This window comes from Tachyglossus aculeatus, chromosome 2, assembly GCF_015852505.1.
Source record: "Tachyglossus aculeatus isolate mTacAcu1 chromosome 2, mTacAcu1.pri, whole genome shotgun sequence".
Classification (NCBI taxonomy): Eukaryota; Metazoa; Chordata; class Mammalia; order Monotremata; family Tachyglossidae; genus Tachyglossus; species Tachyglossus aculeatus.
Genome location: NC_052067.1, coordinates 71,505,758 through 71,524,642, shown reverse-complemented (window position 1 = coordinate 71,524,642; position 18,885 = coordinate 71,505,758). Strand labels below are relative to the sequence as shown.

The following is an 18,885-nucleotide window of genomic DNA, read 5'->3' as shown; positions in this document are numbered from 1 at the left end:
TGTGTGGGAAACATGGCTAAAAAACAGTAAGATTGAGAGAATTGATGCTAATTGTACATTCAACCCAATTTTCTGGTTCTGACAGAGGCCACAGGATTCAATCAATCATATCTATTGAGTGCTTACTGTGTGCAGAGCACTGTACTAAGCACTTGGGAGAATACACTATAACAGAGTTGGTAGAAACATTCCAAGCCCCCAACAAGTTTACAGTTTAGAGGGGAAGACAGACATTAATATGAATAAATAAATTTTGGATATGTACATAAGTGCTATGGGGCTGAGGAAGGAATGAACAAAGGTGTAAATCCAAGTACAAGGGCAATGCAGAAGGGAGTGGGAGAAGAGGAAGTGAGGGCTTGTCTTAGAGGAGATAGACCTTCAATTTGGCTTTGAAGATGGGGAGAGTGATTGTCTGTAGGATATGAAGAGGGAGGGTGTCCAGACCAGAGGTAGGGCGTGAGCAAGAGTTTGGCAGCAAGATAGATGAGATCAAGGTACTGTAAGTAGGTTGGCATTAGAGGAGCAAAGTGTGTGGGTTGTAATAGGAAATCATGGAGGTAAGGCAGGTGGGGGAAAGGTGATTGAGTGCTTTAGAGTCAATAATAAGGAGTTTCTGTTTGATGGGCAACAGAAGGTTCTTGAGGAGTGGGGAAACATTGACTGACTATTTCTGTAGAAAAATGATCCATGCAGCAGACTGAAGTATGGACTGGAATTGGGAGAGACAGGGAGGTCAGCAAGGAGGCTGATGCAATAATCAAAGCAGGATAGTATAACTGCTTGGATTAATGTGGAAGCAGTTTGGATGGAGAGAAAAGGGTGGATTTTAATGATGGTGTGAAGGTTGAACTGACAATATTTGGTGACAGATTGAATATGTGGGTTGCATGAGAGATGAGTAAGGATCATCTACGAATCAAGCAATCACCAACAAATCAAGCAAAAACTCCTCACTCTTGGCTTCAAGGCTCTCCATCACTTCGCCCCCTCTCACCTCCCTTCTCTCCTTCTACAGCCCAGCCCTCCCCCTCCACTCCTCTGCTGCTAACCTCCTCAGTCTGCCTCATTCTTGCCTGTCCCGACATCGACCCCAGCCCACGTCCTTCCCTAGCCTGGAATGCCCTCCCTCCACATATCTGCCAAACTAGCTCTCTTCCTCCCTTCAAAGCCCTACTGAGAGCTCACCTCCTCCAGGAGGCCTTCCCAGACTAAGCCCCCTTTTTCGTCTCCTCTTCCCCATCCCCCCCACCCTACCTCCTTCCCCTCCCCACAGCACTTGTATATATTTATACAGATTTATTACTCTATTTTACTTGTGCATATTTACTATTCTATTTATTTTGTTAATGATGTGCATATAGCTTTGACACCTGTCTACAAGTTTTGTTTTGTTGTCTGTCTCCCCCTTCTAGACTGTGAGCCCACTGTTGGGTAGGGGTTGTCTCTGTTGCTGAATTGTACTTCCCAAGCGCTTAGTACAGTGCTCTGCACACAGTAAGCACTCAATAAATACGATTGAATGAATAACACCAAGGTTACAGGTTTGTGAGACAGGCAGGATGGTGGTGCTGTGTGCGGTTATAGAAAAGTCAGGGAAGGGAATGGTTTGGGTGGGGAGATAAGGAATTCTATTTCAGACATGTTAAGTTTGAGGTTTCACTGGAATAGCCAAGTAGAGATGTTCTGAAGGCAGGAGGAAATTCGAGACTGCAGAGATCAGGGCCGGAGATATAGATTTAGTAATCATTCACACAGAGGTGGTAATTGAAGCCATGGGAGCAAATTAGTTCTCCAAGGGAGTGGGTGTAGGTGAAGAATAGAAGGGGGCCCAGAACTGAGCCTTGCGGGACTTCCCATAGTTAGGGATTGGGAGGTAGATGAGGGACCAGTGAAAGAGACTGAGAATGAGTGGCCTGAGGAAGGAGAAGTGTCAGTAAAACCTAAATTAGGTAGTGTATCCAGGAAAGGGAGCAGTCCACAGTGTCAGAGGCAGCTAAGATGTCTAAGAGAGCTCTGCAGGAGAGCAAGTAGCCAAACTAAGAAAAATCAACTGAAAGAGCAGTGCTTCACAGTTTCCACCAGACAGTTCTTCAGAGTTTTCCAACTCCGGGCTCAGGTACCAACATTTGAAAGAAATCTATTCTACCCATCTCCTTCAACTCTCTCAATGATGTTCAGATTCAGAAGTCAGTAGTCTGGAATCTCTATTTCCTAGGCATTATAATAGTTTTCATTTCAGTTTGAAAAAAGCTGTACATTATTGAATTATATTTAATGGAAAGTTTTCATATTTTGCTAATATTTGAAACCTACTTAACTCTTTTTTTTGTACCCTAGTATTCATGTAACTGGAAAAAGGGAAGTGACAGAGTTCACAGTACTCCATGCCCTTACTGGTTGGTTACCAGAAGTCATTCCGCTCCGGTAAGTTTGGCAATTTGTTCCTATTCTTTTCCACTTTTTCCACTTTTCCACAATTGCTGAAAACAAAATAGCCTCATCTTACACTAGGTCTTTAAAACAAATTCCTTGAAGGGTTGCATTTTAAAATCACCAGGGTTTGGGAAAGGATTGTTTTAAGGTACTAAAAAAAATTCATTTAGGGATTCATGAAAAATTCTGCTTCACAACTGGCATGCATTGCAAAGATTTCATTCATTCATTCAATTGTATTTGTTGAGCTCTTACTGTGTGCAGAGCACTGTACTAACTGCTTGGGAAGTACAAGTAGGGAACATATAGAGACGGTCCCTACCCAATAATGGGCTCACAGTCTAGAAGCAGCTTGGGAAGCAGCTTGACAAGCAACATGGCTCAGTGGAAAGAGCACGGGATTTGGAGTCAGAGGTCATGGGTTCAAATCCTGGCTCTGCCAATTGTCAGCTGTGTGACCTTGGGCACGTCACTTAACTTCTCTTTGCCTCAGTTCCCTCATCTGTCAAATGGGGATGAAGACTGTGAGCCCCCTGTGGGACAACCTGATCACCTTGTAACCTCCCCAGTGCTTAGGACAGTGCTCTGCACATAGTAGGTGCTTGATAAATGCCATTATTATTATTATTATTATTAGAAGGGGAAGAAGATGTTATTTAAATGTTTGATTTATAAGTGGCAAACCACTGATAATCATTTACCATAGGAAATGACTCCTCAATATTTTCTTGTTATACTAATTAAATGATTACATTGATTTACAAAGGGACATACCAAATCAATCAATATAAGTTTTGACTATCACAAACTCTTCAGGAATGGATATGGACTAAACTCTGAAAAAAAGTTCAGAAAGAATGTGCAATAGAAAGCCTAGAGTGTTTAAAGATCACAATCATTAAAAATATCTTCAAATAGCTTTGCCTCCTACAACAAGGTTATATTGAGACAACTTGATTACATCTCAACGTTTTTCTTCACTGAAACCTGGAAATTAAGCAGGTTCTTGGAGTAGAAAGAACAGAACAGTTATAGCTCAGGATATAGCATTGGTAATGAAGGCAAACTTTGATTCCCTGGATATTTGAGGTTAAAACAGACCTATATCTGAAAATCAATACAGCCAATCCTTGGTCTTTATTGGGCAGAAGCCTGGATTTGAGGGGGCAGTAGAAAAAGCATGAATAAATTAAAATCCACCAGAACCCTAAAACTTGGATTGTAGTCATCTGTTTCACTATCAACCTCTGCCACCTTTTTCAACTGGTTTGAGTTTCTCTTCATTTTACCTGTCCATTATCCAGTTGAGGTGCTAATAAGCGGTGAAATAATCAAAAAGCAGCAAGTAGCAGTAGAGGCAAAGGACATTAATATTCTCCATTCTGGGTACCATATGAAATGCCTGTTTTATACTTGTTAAAACACCCAGTTTAAAATATCTTTCTGAAATTACAAGCAACACCACCTAGCTGTTGGTTGATAATTTTTTGACCCTCTGGACTATAAGCTCCTAATGGGCAGGGAGCAAGTCTACCAACTCTGTTACAGTGTACTTTTTTGAATGCTTAGTACAGTGTTCTGTACAAACTCAATGAATATGCTTAATTTTGAAAGTTCCTTTGACTGTTCAATCCTTTATTTTCAGTTTTCATTATTTACTAGAAATCAAAGCACTCCTAGAAATTTCCAGTAGAAATCCTAGGAAGGTGAAGATTACATATGTATGCAGCGCTGTATTTCTGGAACAGAAACGAGAAGAGTAGAAGATGGGAAATGAGGGAAAGGAGATATGCCTTTTTATTCCATAACTCCCCAATGGTGTGAACCTTGCTTTGCATACCCCTTGTTTCAGAGCTGCTCTGAGAGGATCACTGCCTTTAGCAGAAAGCCTTAGTTATTCAAAAGGAGAGTTTGATGCTTACGCTGAAGGCTGAGGTTTATCCATTAATTTAGTTCATTGGTTTACTAAGAATTTATTCACTGGAAAAATCTCACAGCAGGATGGTATTAAAGTCCTTTAAGATTTTAATGGTGAAGAGAGCTTTCAAGAATAGGGTATCACCTAGCACATATTCTGCTAATTCTTGTGTATTAACCATTGCATTTCACCAATTGAATTATAAATGTATATATGTATACATATATATATATATATATAATTATCTTTTTGAACAAAAATGAGAAATCAACTCTTTGTCATCATCAGGCATAGTATGTAATAAAACATATTTGTGTTGAACATCTTTGGCCAAAGTTGGAAAAAACATAATTTTCAATTTCCTAAAGCCATTCTTTCTGGTTTCATTATAGCAGACCAGTCCTTTGTTGTTTGTTTTGCCATCGGTATACACTGATCACCAAATCTTTCAGTTTCTTGATTGATTGCTGCGTCATTGTTTCATTGGTCTTACAGTTGGCATCTATTAATAATTCATAAAATACTTATTTTGATATTTTTCTACTTTGCATTTGTATTTGCCAATATTGAGCAAATATTTGGTCAGGGAAAAAAAACTTGTACATGTCAGATATCACACCATTCAATCAATCAGTCAAATTGTATGTAAATAGACACATTTCTACCCTCAAGGAACTTGCCATCAATCTAGTAGGGGAAACAGACATTAAAATAAATTATAGGTAGTTTATAGATGTGAACATAAGGCTGTGGTGATGGGTGATGCAAAGTGGAAATAGGGAGAGAAAATAGGGTGAAGAGATAAGAGATTAGTCAGGGAAGGCTTCTGGGAGGAGGTGTAATTTTAGTAATGCTTTAAAGATGAGAAGGGTGTTCAGTGCTATTTAATAAGTTTTTATTGTATGTGAGCACTGAACTAAGTGCTTGGGAAAGTACAATATAATAGAGTTTGTAAACACAATCCTAGCCCACAAGAAGCTTAAGGTTGACAAAGCCATCCCACGTTGGACCACAGACCTTCATCTAGGAAGCCCCTGAAGACAGGGACCACAAACTAGGAAGGGCCTGGCTGATAGAGGAGGTGGCAGTAGAGGTGATGGCAGCAGTAGCAGCTGTTTTCCAAAATGTAAATTAGCAGAATAGAAAAGTTGTGGTGGAGGAAGCAAATGGGAACACTGGGGAGATTGTGGAGAGGGAGGAGCTTTTAAGAAAGATATAATCCCCCAAAAATAGAAAAAGTCAGGTAACTGTAGGAGTTTGGAAATGGAGCAGCAGGGAAGGGAATAATGGGAAATTGGGAGCTGTGGGCAAAGGGGCTAGTAAAACCACACTGGGACCTAGGGCTGGGGGGTGGTGAGGGGAAGGGTTTGGTTCACTGTATTTCAACAGGAATGAGGTCCTTTTCACATAATAGCCCCGCAAAAGTCACTTTTCTGACAAGTAACTGCCTAAACAAAACCAAGGTCTACACCAGGAATACCCCACAGAAAACACTAAATGGCATTTTTCATGGAATTCCACAATCTATACAGCGTAATATCCAAACATGAAGAAAACTGAATCAAGAAGGGAAACATGACTCTCTAGAGATAAACTGATGATCAAAGGGTTAGGTCAACTTCAAACTAAACTGAGGAGCTATTAACCTGTACTGAGATCAGTAAACACCGTATATTCCCTCTGGCTTCTTGAGAAGCCATCAGTATCATCCAAGGGACACAGTTTAACATCAGACGGCTAGCCAGGATAACAAACGATGAGATCTTTGAAAGAAGTCTGAACACCAAAGTCACTCTCACCTCAATATGGCTTCTCTGGGTGGGGCATATGTAGAACAGATATCACAGGATGCACAGACAGTTTCTCTGTGGTGAGCTAAAATGGAGTGACCAAAACAGGGGGGCGGGGGAAATGATTTAAGGGTACAGCGAGGAACATCGTATGACATGACACATTTTCATTGGTATGTTTGCAAAGAAATGTTTAACATTTAATTTTTTTCTAATTAAATAATGAAAGTAAAATGAAGCATGTACGCTTTGTATACTTTTACAAAAACCTATGTCTCAGAATGTCAGAATCATAGCAGAAGGGACTACTATTGTACCAGAGCTGAGCTGAATACAGATCGTCTCAAGTCATCCGCATCCAGTGACTCTTGACCATCTCACAGTGACTTTGGAGATGCTAATGCTTCTCTTACATGAGTTAGATGCTATTAATACACGATGGAAAACGTTTTCCTAAGCTTGTAGAACTTTCTATACTAAATATTAACATGAATTTTTATTGCACACCCGTATTTAGTGGTAGCCTTGCTAGAAAAAAGCCCACAATAATTATCCTGACATATCAGGTTGGTTTAGCTAAATAATTTCCTAATGGGTAGAAAATAGAGCTTAGATAAGTAAAATTGATATTAATATTTTACAGGCAAGGATATTTGGACAAAGTTTGGAATTTCTTAAAAGACAAACTGCCTGAGTTTAAGCTTCCAGAAGACATCACCTCTGAGAACAAGATGACAGTGCCAGATGCAAAAGCTAAAGATGCCAAACATGAAGTTAAGTCTGAAAACATATTGATGAACAAAGTCCCTGAGAAGATGGACAAATCTGGGAAAGGTAGGAATCGATTATCTAAATGCATCACAGTTTGGATATTGCTTGTGAAAATTAATCTATATGTACCCAATTAAGTGTCCCATCACATTATGTGCCCTCAGTTCTGTCGTAAGGAAAAGCAGCATGGCCTAGTGAATAGAGCACAGGTCTGGGAGTTAGAAGGACCTGGGTTCTAATTCCAGCTCTACCACTTATCTGCTGTGTGACCTTGAGCAAGTCACTTTACTTCTCTGTGTCTCAGTTACCTCATCTGTAACATGGGGATTAAGACTGTAAGCCCTATGTGGGACAGGGACTGTGTTCAACCCAATTTACTTATTCATTCATTCATTCATTCATTCATTCAATCGTATTTATTGAGCGCTTACTGTGTGCAGAGTACTGTACTTATATCCACCCCAGGGTTTAGTGCAGTGCTTGGCACCAAGTAAGTGCTTAACAAATACCACAATATTATTATTATCATGAAGCACTTTTTAGTAAGCATTTTGGCTACAGAACTGAGGAATGAAGGGATGGCTAGAGGAATGAGGGGATGTTTGCCCCATAGAATGGGTCTGCTAAACTCAGCATGCTGCCATTAGCAGAAGGAATTGCTTTAATACACATAGGCAGCATTGGAATGGGTGAGTGCTATGGAGTGAGTTTTCCTTAACCTAGACTTTGCCAGAACCCAACCCTCTTGTGCACACCCCTGGTTTTATTATTCAATCTTTATCATATGTATCTGGTGCTGAATAGGATACATTATATAATCCATCTTTGGGCACATACAAAGGTAATAATCCATCAGTCAGTCAGTTGTATTTGAGCACTTATGGTGTGCATAGCACTTTACTAAGTAAACATTTGGGAGAATACAATATAACAATGTGACAGATTTATTCTCTGCCCATAATGAACTTACAGTCTAAAGGGAAATAATAATTGTAATAATAATAATAATAATAATAATAATTGTGGTATTTTTTAAGGTTTAACTATGTGCCAAGCACTATCCTAAGTTCTGGGGTAGATAATAGTGATGGCATGTATTAAGCTCTTACTATTTGCAAAGCACTGTTCTAAACTCTGGGGAGGTTACAGTATGATCAGGTTGTCTTCAGTCATAATCCCCATTTTTACAGATGAGGTAACTGAGGCACAGAGAAGTTAACTGACTTGCCCAAAGTCACACAGCTGACAAGTGGCAGAGTGGGGATTTGAACCCATGACCTTTGACTCCAAAGCCTGTGCTCTTTCCGCTGAGCCACGCTGCTTCTCAAAATACAAAATATAAGGTCAGACACAGTCCCAGACCTAAATGAAGCTCACAGACTAAGGAAGAGGGAGTATAGGCATTTAATCCCCACTTTACAGATGAAGATACCAAGGCCCAGAGAAGTGAAGTTATTTGCCCAAAGTCACTCAGCAGGCAAATGGCAGAGCTGTTATAAGAACCCACATCCTCCGACTTCCATGTTCTTTCCACTAGGCTTATAGATTGTGAGTCCCCTGAGGGACAGAGGCTATATCTAATTCCCTCTTGTACATTCTCTCCCATGCACTGAGTACAGTGCTCTGCACACAGCAAGTGCTTAATAAATACTATTACTACTTTTAATACTACTACAATACTAATTACAATATTTGTTAAGCACTTACTATGTGCCAGGCACTGTACTAAGTGCTGGGGTAAATACAGGCAAATCAGGGACACAGTCCCTGTTCCATTTTACAGATGAGGTAACTGAGGCACAGAGAAGTAAAGTGACTTGCCTAAGGTCACACAGCAGACAAGTAGTGGAGCCAGGGGGAGAACCCATGACCTTCTGAGTCCTTGGCCCATGCTCTATTCACTACAGCAAGCTGTTTCTGCTTCTAAGCCAGGTTGCTTCTCTTTAATTTCACTGTGGCTTTACTCTCACTGTCCCCCTGTTCTCTAATTCAGCCCTACCATTGGTACAGTGGAAAAACCACTGCTCTGGAAATCAGAAAACTTGGGGCACTTTGTGACCCAGTGGGAACATGCCTGGTGAGGATGAGAGAGTACAAGTGGTCCCACATGAGCTCCTAGGTTTACAATCAATTCCACTATACGGCCTCTTGGTCCTAAGTTGTCAGGACCAAGATTCAATCATTATTTCTGATGGGAGAATCCATTTTCTAATTCACTGCTATTTAATTCATTTGAATTAATTTAGAAAGATAATTTGTTCATGTAACGTGCCATAATGTTTAGCTTTAGTTATGAAGATAAAACCAATCTAGCGCAATTAGTTATCATCCAAAATAAGACAAAAAAATCCAACAGAGAGGCAGGAAGCAAAGCTGATGGCTCTATAATCAGTCAGTGATCAATGGTATTTATCAAGAGCTTATTCTGTGCAGATCACTACACTAAGCATTTGGGAAAGTATCAATCAGTCAATCAATCAATTGTATTTATTGAGCACTTACTGTGTGCAGAGCACTGTACTAAGCGCTTGGGAAGTACAAGCTGGCAACATATAGAGACAGTCCCTACCCAACAGTGGGCTCACAGTCTAGAAGGGGGAGACAGAGAACAAAACCAAACATACTAACAAAATAAAATAGAATAGATAGGTACAAGTAAAATAAATAAATAAATAAATAGAGTAATAAATATGTACAAACATATATACATATATACAGGTATAATACAATAATAATAATACTATATAATTATTATATTATTATATATATTATTATTATATACTTTATAATAATATAAAGTATAATACAGTATAGTTAGTAGACACAATCCCTGCCCTTAAGATGTTACAACCTAGTGGAGGAAATACTGAGGGCAGAGGTCCTTGTTTGGGAGAAATTTATCTGGAGTTGGAAGAATTTTGAAGCATTATTCTTTTGAACATGGAAACAGATGTTAACAGAGGGAAGGAGCTTGGGATCATCCAGAGGAAATAGAATGTGTTCTATTTGTCTGCCTTTGGACTAAACTCGGTAATAACCACAGATAGGTAGTTATCTGTTTGGGAATAGTGGATTTAGGAACCATATCACTGATTCTGGGGCATATTCCAGTTAGTAGTTACAGATGGTAAGCCTTGGGATAGTTAATGTGTCCTTAAGTAAGGATTTGGCAACCAGGTGTCTTGGATGGTTGCCCTAAAATGAAGAACCTAGGAAGTGGGTGTATGTTGTAGGAAGTGAGCAAAATCAGTGGAATGGAATGGTTTCTTCAGGGTAGAGGGATTCCTTTCCCCCTTTACCACCCTGTAACTTGAACCCCTGTCTCTCCCTCCTGCATTTGGCCAGGGCTTAGGTCTTTAGACTAAATAAGACCAATCTACTGTGACATTTGCTTTGTCAGTAGAGATGTTATCAAACTTCACAGAGTATTTCCATTTAAAATGTAAAATTTACAATAACCGGCTAATAGTGATATATCATATCAATTGTATTTGCTTGTGTTAGCACACTAATTCTTTGAATTTGTTTAGCGTTAAAAAAAATCCCAAGTCCTTTCTCATCAGTGGATGTTTTCTTGAGATATTTTGGGTGGAATGTCTGGATGTTTTCTATGGTTGAAAAACATAACTTTTTCGCCCCTTTGTTATATGATAGGCCTGACTATAAAACTATGGTTTATTTTTTTCTATTAGAGAAGTTAGATATAAAAGAACTTGGAAAGAAGAAGAGTAAAGATGGTGAAAAGGAAAAATTCAAGTTATCAATTCATGGTTCACGACCCTCATCAGATGTTCAGTATTCTCTTCAGTCTATTTCTGAATGTAGCTCATCCTTGCCAGGTAAAAACTGAATATTTTAGTCATTTAGCCTGATTGAGAAAACTTGTTAGCTGAATGCCAGATCCTATCTCCCCCAGCTATGGCTTTAGCAGTCACAGCCAACCAGAGGAATCGTGTACATATCCATTTACATACTCTAATATTTAAGCACTTATTTTTTAAATTTATCTATCTTTCCATTTGCATTTTCCTCCTATCTGAAATTTATTTTGTCTGTCTCCCTGTTAGATTGAAAGCTTCTTAAGCTTCTCTTATCCTACTGTACTCATCCACATGCTTACTAGAGATATCTGCACGCAGTAGGTGTTCAGTAAACAGTATGGACTTATTGTATCCAGGGATATTCGCTTACAGCTGTTAGTAGACTTTAGTCCTAAGGGTTAGAATTCAACGTAGGATTAACATGTATGCACTTTGGACTTAGCAGTGAGAGAGTACTGGAGATTTTTAATAGTTTTCTAGCCCTTTCCCATATTTGAAGATTGGTCACCTGGTTTTAGGATTCCAGAAAAGGTAGTCATCTAGCATGTTGCATAGCTACCCAGCTCCTCTCTGAAAAATGACTGAATTACAAGAGAAATGCTATATATACTTTAATAATGATGATAATAATTGTGGCATTGATTAAGTGCTTACTGTGTGCCAAGCGCTGTACTAAGCACTACACACACACGGGTAGGTAAAAGATAATTAGATCTCACAGGGAACTAACAAGCTGTAAGAAGGAGAACAGGTAGTGAATCCCTATTTTGTGGATGAGGGAACTGAGGCATGGAGAAGTGAAGTGACTTGCCCGAGGTCACACAGCAGATATGAGGCTTGGTTGTGATTAGAACTGAGGTCCTCTTACTCCTAGGTCAGTGCTCTTTCCACTAGGCCAAGCACTGAACTGTGCTTAATGAAATATATGTGGGCATTGAACTAAACACAATCTCTGTTTCTCAGGGGGCTGCCAATCTAAAAGTAGAAGATTTGATAGATATATGGGGAAAAGGGTAGCGAGATAAATTCAGTGACAACACTCCAATAAGAACAACAACATGAAAAGCAGCAATCCATTACTGGTAGGAGGAGAAGTCTTTGCTTCTTTCCCCTCCTCCTAGCAGGACCATACTTTGTCAAAACAGTTATAACTTTCCCCATATTCAAAGCTATTTTCTGAAGTCATTCATTCAGCTTTTTAGGCGAGAATCAGATTGTATTTGTTCATGGCACAGGATTGCTTAATGTAATATAGAATGGATATGCGGCCTCAGGGGCGAAGTAGCAAAAACACAAAGGAGGAGTCACTGTGGTCTCTAGCGAGAGAATAGTCTGCTTGTGATATCCAAGCCGAAGGATTCTGGGCGTTTCCTGGGATTTCCTGGCCTGCTGAGAAGTGGTCTCTATGGAGGATGTCAGCTCTCTTCTTGCACAAGGCCCAGGAAGATCAGGCCATGGCACAGAAGGTGATGGCTTCATCCATCCAGTCAGTCAGTCATTCTACAGTGGTATTTACTGAGTACCTGCTATGTACTGTTCTTGATTCTTGGGAGTGCAGAAGAAAAGCCAGAGACACAATCATCATCATCATTATCAATGGTATTGAATGCTTACAGTGTGCAGAGCACTGTACTAAGTACTTAGGAGAATGATATACAACAGAGTTGATAGACACATTCCTTGTCCACAGCCTTTGACCACTGTAGCTTATACTTCAAAGTGCATACTGTATGAGTATATATATACTCACATGTGCACACACACACGCATGCTGATTGAGAAAGCTTCATGTTATTTTAACTTACTCTGAATTCCTTGTTCTTACAAAGAAAGTGAAGCCAATGCCATAGGGTTGGATTACCAGGTGACAACAGCAGAAGCAGGCAGAACAGCCTGGGAAGCAACAACCAGAAGAGGGGTTTCTCTCCTTGAACAGAGACTTCAGGAAAGTCAGGCTCCCAAGAGTCAGTTTCAGAAACAGCAATGAAACGTTGATCAAAATTGCACATATGGGTTGTTTGATAACATGGTCAATAAGATGTCAAGACGTAGAGAAGGATTAGGGTAGAGCTGAAACAACAAGGAGGTCATTGGTGATCAAGGAGAGGGTGATCACAGTGGAGTGAAGTGGGCAGACACTAGATTAAATAGAGCCAATACACGTAAGTTCACTGTGGGCACGGAATGTGTCTGCCACTTCTATTGTATTGTACCCTCCCAAGAGCCGTATTTGCTGCTCAGCATATACCATTGTTGGATAGGGATTGTCTCTATCTGTTGTTGAATTGTACTTTCCAAGTGCTTAGTAGAGTGCTCTGCACACAACAAGTGCTCAATGAATATGATTGAATGAATGAATGAATAAATACCCCTGATCACAATGACAGTCAGAGTGAGATGAAGCAGGTGACTAGGACCATGTGGATATTGAAGTCCCGAGGATCAGAATAAGAGTGTAGAGAAGTAACATGGCCAAGTGGAAAGAGGAAGGGCCTGGGGGTCAGAAGACCTGGGTTCTAATCCTGACTTTGCTATGTATACAATGGGTGTATTTGTGAACTTTACTGTGTGTAGTTGTGTAGCTGACTATGCCCCAATTTCTGCATCTGCAAAATGGAGATTAAATTCTACTTAGACTCTGAGCCCCATGTGGGACAGGGACTATGTAAAACCTGATTATCTTCTATCTACCAAAGTACTTACTATAGTACTTGGCGCATAGTAAAAGCTTAACAAATTTCATTTATTATTATCAATAATGTTATTATTATTATTATGGAAGGAGAGTTAGATGGAGAGAAGGGTGACAGAGTTACTCAGAAAAACAGAGTCAGGACTAAAATTACTGACTAGTAATTGTAGTGGGTGGTAGAGGCAGATGATGTGAGCTTCAAAGGAAGAGAATGTGAGGGATGGAAGGGATGGGATGTTAGTCATGTTTAAATCATTTTTCCTCTGCTAAATCAAATTTAGCTTTGTTAGGCATACCAGCTATAAAGTTAGACCTCGGGATTATATTTTGGATAAGTATAATTTTCAGACAATGTTCCATCATAGCTTTTGTTCCAGCTTCACTTATTGGAATAGTAGCAAATACAATACTTTGATCCTATGTGCTCTTGATATAAATGCTCTCAGCATAATCTTTTAAAATGTTAATTTTCATAAATATTTAGGGAATTGGATAATAGCTCCTCAATGATTTATATGCATTAGTAATCTATTCATTGTCATGTAGAAAGATTGGATCATAGTCTTTCAGCACCCTGCTAGGCTCCACTTGGCATTTAACAAAGCATTTGCCAATCGAGGATAATGTTTCTCACTTGAAAAGAAATTGGAATAGCTTGAACGATTAGTATGTTGCATATTTTACATCAAGGCTTTTGGTCATGTGTTTATAGTCTAGAAGAAATCAAGACCAAGCACAAAAGATAAAACCTGTTTTCAGGAAATATCTCCTAGCTGACATAACAGATGAAGTCAGTGCAGGAGCCAAATATATACAGGGACAATATGATCTGGAGATTAAAAATTTCATGTGTTCTAACGTAAAGAGAATAATTCTTTTTCTTATTTCTTCTGTAAGAATTAGGACAGTCTATTGAGTTGAATTACATTATTGGAAGCCATGTCTCTTGCAATGGTGGTTTTAAAAATCTAGGACATGTCATTCAATTAATAGTATGTGTGGTATGCTTACTCTATAAAGAGCGCTGCCCTAAGCACTGAAAAGAGTACAGTAGAGTTAGTAGACCTGATCTCTGCTCCCAAGGAACTTACAAGCTAACTGGGGAAATGGACGCTAAAATAAATTTTAGGAGGAGGAAGCAACAAAAGTTAAAAATGCATACATAATGTTGTAGGGGAAGAGGGAGGAATTAAGTACCTAAGTACTTAGAGAATATGGACTCAAGTCTATAGGTGACATGAAAATATTCAAATGACAATAGGTGGGGAAATGGAGTGGGCAGAGGAGATATGATTTTAAAAGGGCTTTGGAAGAGGGTGAGAGGGAGTTTCAAGCAGGGAGGTTGATGGCTAAAGATGAAAGTGAGGCACAGTTAATAGGTAGTTATTAGAGGAACAAAGCATATGGTCTGGGTTATAGTGGAGAGGAAGAAGAATAAGTTGTGGGAAGAAAGCTGATTGAATCTCATAAAGCTGATGGTTAGGAACCTGGCCAGGTGGAAATAGCACAGGCCTGGAAGTTCAAGAATTTGGGTTCTAAACCATTGTCTGCTGATTTTTTTGTGGTATTTGTAAGCCCTTAGGTTTACTATATGTCAGGCACTGTACTGAGTGCTGGGATAGGACCTAGATAATCAGGTTGGAGACAGTCCTCATCCCATATGGGGCTCATAGTCTAAATTGAAGGGAAGAGGATTTAATCCCCATTTAACCGGTGGGGTAACTGTGGCAACAGAGAAGTTGAGTGACTTGCCCAAAGCCATACAGCAGATAAGTGGCAGAGCCGGGATTAGAACCCAGCCATCTGATTCCCAGGCCTGTGTTCTTTCCACCAGGTCACACTGCTTCTTTGTGTGACCTTGGTCAAGATACTTAAGGTACCCTTGGTCTCAGCTTCCTCACCTGGAAAATGGGGCTTCAATACCCGTTCTTCCTCTTCCTTAGACTATGAGCCCCTTGTGGGTCATAGACTGTGTCTGACCTGATTATCTTGTATCTACCCCAGTCCTTAGTGTAGTGCTTGATTTATAGTAAATCCTTAACAAATACCACAGTTGTTGTGTTTTATTATTTCTTCTTTATGTGGAAAAGAATTGGCAACCATGAGAGGATTTTGATGAATGGGATAATGTATGTAAACCAGTGTTTTAGAAAATCAGTCTGATTAGCAGAGTGTAGTATGGAATAGAGAGGGGAGAGGCTGGAAGCAGGCAAGTTTAGTGATGTGATAAATGCTTGGACCAACATGGTGGCAGTTTGGATGGAAAGAAAGGGGGAGTATTATGAGGATGTGAAGAAAGGAGTGACAGGATTTAGTGACTGACTGAACAAGTGGGTTGAATGAGAGAGAGAAGTCAAGGATGGTGCTGAGATTGAGGGTCTTGTAAATCAGGGTGAATGGTGGTGGTGTCTGCATTGATGGAAAATTTATGGGGAGGATACGTCTGAGTGGGAAGATGAGGAGTTCGGTTTTAGGCATGCAGAGTTTGAGGTGACAGTGAGGCATTCATTTAGAAATGTCTTAGAGGCAGAAAGAAATTTGAGATTGCAGAGAAGGAGGGGGGTCAAAGCTGCAGAGGTAGATTTGGGAATCATCTTCCTAGATGTCCTATTTGAAGCTATGGGTATGGATAAACTCCTGAAGGGAGTGGGTATAGTTGGAAAATAGAAGGAGACCAGAGCTGACCCATAGGTAAAAAATGCAAGGCAATGGAAGAGCCAGCAAAATTGACTGGAGGAGTAACCATAGTGGTAGGAGAACTGGCCAAGGATGGTGTTAGACAAACCACGATTAGATTGTATTTCCAGGAGAAAGGGGTTGATACAATCATTCAGTCGATGGTATTTGAGTGCCTACTGTTTGGAAGAACATAGTACAACAGAATTGGTAGGCATGTTCCCTGCCCACAACAAGTGCTCTGCACACAGTAAGCGCTCAATAAATACAATTGAATGAACAAGCTTACAGTCTGGAGTAGGGAGACAGACATTTACAGGTAAGGTACGGTGGGGAGGCATACCCATTCTATTCCTAGCTTGGGCAGTGGCTAGCAATTGGAAGGCAATCTGCTACAAGTCAAAACTCACTTGTGCTGGGCAACAGCGGCATCGGAGAGAGTCGAGGGCGGAGACTTAGGTTTACTGCATTGAAGGAGGCAATGGTAAACTGCTTCCATACTTTTACCAAGGAAACTCTATGGATACACTGTCAGAACGATTGCAGATGGAGTTGGGGCGTTCTGGGAGAGATGTGTCCATGGTGTCACTATGGGTCAGTCATGGCTTGACAGCATAAGACAACAACAACAGTTGAGGGAAGAGTTGATTACCTTAAAGCCAATGGTAAGGTATTTCTATTTGATGTGGAGATGGATAGGTAACCACTGGAGATTTTTTAGGAGAGAAGAGATGTGGATTGAGCCATTTCAAAGAAAAATGATCCAGGCAGCAAGATGAAGTATGGATTGGAGTGGGGAGAGACAGGAGGTAGGGAGGTCAGTGAGGAGACTGATGCAGTAGTCAAGGAAGGATAGGATAGGCGCTTGGATCAGTGCAATAGCCATTTGAAGTCAGGAAAGGGTAGATTTTAGTGACTTTGGAAAGGTAGAGTTAATAAGATTTGTTGACAGACTTCATATGCAGGTTGAACCAGACTTATGAGTTGAGGATACAGGCTCGTGAGACAGAGAGGAGAGTGGTATTGTCTACAGTTATGGGAAAGTCTGGGGGAGAACAGAGTTTGGGTGGCAAGATGAGAAGTTCTGTTTCCTATGATAAAAAATAGAGATTAGAAGAATATTGATGACTGTGGTCGCTAAGCCATATACAAGTCTACTTTAAAGTTCATTGTCTGTGATTCCCTCTCGGTGGATCCGGGAGACCCAACAAGTGCAACACCCTGTGTCTATGGCGAGATGCTTGGCTACTCTCTTCCCCCAATTCTCTCCATCAAGAAGCGTGAAGTCAACTGCCTGCCTTCTCCACCTGCAGCATCTCCAGACAAGGAACGTATATCCAAAAATCAGTGGCATTTATTGAGTGCCAAGTGTGTGCAGAGCACTGTACTGAGCTACTTGGGAAAGTACAATACAATAGAGTCGGTAGACAGTTTTCCTATCCATAGGGAGCTTACAGTCTAAAAGGTGAGACAGGCATTAATAAAAATGAGTAAAATTATATAACGTGCATGTTTCCAATGTGCTGTAGTGAGCATACCTGGAGCCATAAAATGCAACTGTTTTTCTTTAATCACTGTTCTCAGGAAGCTAACATCAGAGCTGTTTTCCTAGTGGGATTCACTGTTGGACTGCTTTTTAATATGAACCTTTAGAGCCATTGAAATTAGAATAACAGAAATCTAAGGTGCCAACTTTTCATTTGGGGCTCAGGGGCTAAAAGTGGGCAGGGATTTTAGTGAGATGACGACTGGGAAGAGACTCGCAATAGATAGCTACAGGTCAGAGGCCACCGACAGAGGTCTGTTGGATATCATATCAGGTAGACAATTACTCTCCCTGACTACAAAGCCTTATTGAAGGTACATCTCCTCCAAGAGGTCTTCCCTGCCTAGGGCCTCCTTTCCTCTTCTCCCACTCCCTTCTGCATCACACTGACTTATTCTCTTTATTCATCCCCCCTCCCAGCCCCACAGTACTCATATGCATATCTATAATTTATTTATTTACATAAATGTCTCCCCCTCTAGACTGTAAGCTCATTGTGGGCAGGGAATGTGTCTGTTTATAATATAACAATATTATACTCTCCCAAGCAATTACTACAGTTCTCTGCACACAGTAAGTACTCAGTAAATATGATTGACTAAGTTTTGGGTCCTTATTGAAAACTCTTTGGTCTTTGATCCATGAGCCCCTTGAGGGCCAGGGATCATATCTAATTACCACCTTTGTACTCTTTCCCATCTCTTAGTATAGTGCTCTGCACACAGTAAACACTTAATAAATAGAGTTATCACTATGACCCATACAAGGTCTTGTTAGAGATTTGGGAGGAGCAGGTCTGGGAATCCAGCTCACAAGGCTGTGGGGGTGACATCCCTGTGGAGTGGGTACATTTCTATCTTTGATGTTAGCAACTAATTTTTCCCAGCTAAAGACTACTTCTTTAAGATGTAGATTTTTAACCAAAATAGGGAATGTGTCTGCCAACTCTACTGTATTGTACTCTCCCAAGCATTTAGTACAGTCATATAGTCAATCATATTTACTGTGTGAAGAACTTGATACTAAACACTTGGCCTACTGGATAGAGCATGGACCTGGGATTTAGAAGGACCTGAGTTCTAATCCTGCCTCTGCCACTTATCTGCTGTGTGACCTTGGGCAAGTCACTTAACTTCTATGTGCCTCAATTACCTAATTTATAAAATGGAGATTAAAATTGTGAGCCTCATCTGGAACAGGAACTATGTCTATCCTGATTATTGTATTTACCTTAG

At 40.2% G+C, this 18,885-nt stretch overlaps 1 protein-coding gene across 1 annotated transcript in view; it reads left to right on the top strand.

Moving 5' to 3' along the window:
- Positions 1-18,885, top strand: part of ADGB (androglobin) — a 178,836-nt gene that overhangs the window by 43,043 nt on the left and 116,908 nt on the right. Inside the window, exons 7-9 of the mRNA XM_038768913.1 lie at positions 2,341-2,427; positions 6,788-6,978; positions 10,608-10,754. Coding sequence (XP_038624841.1) covers positions 2,341-2,427; positions 6,788-6,978; positions 10,608-10,754 — 425 coding nt within the window. The remainder of the gene's footprint in view (positions 1-2,340; positions 2,428-6,787; positions 6,979-10,607; positions 10,755-18,885) is intronic.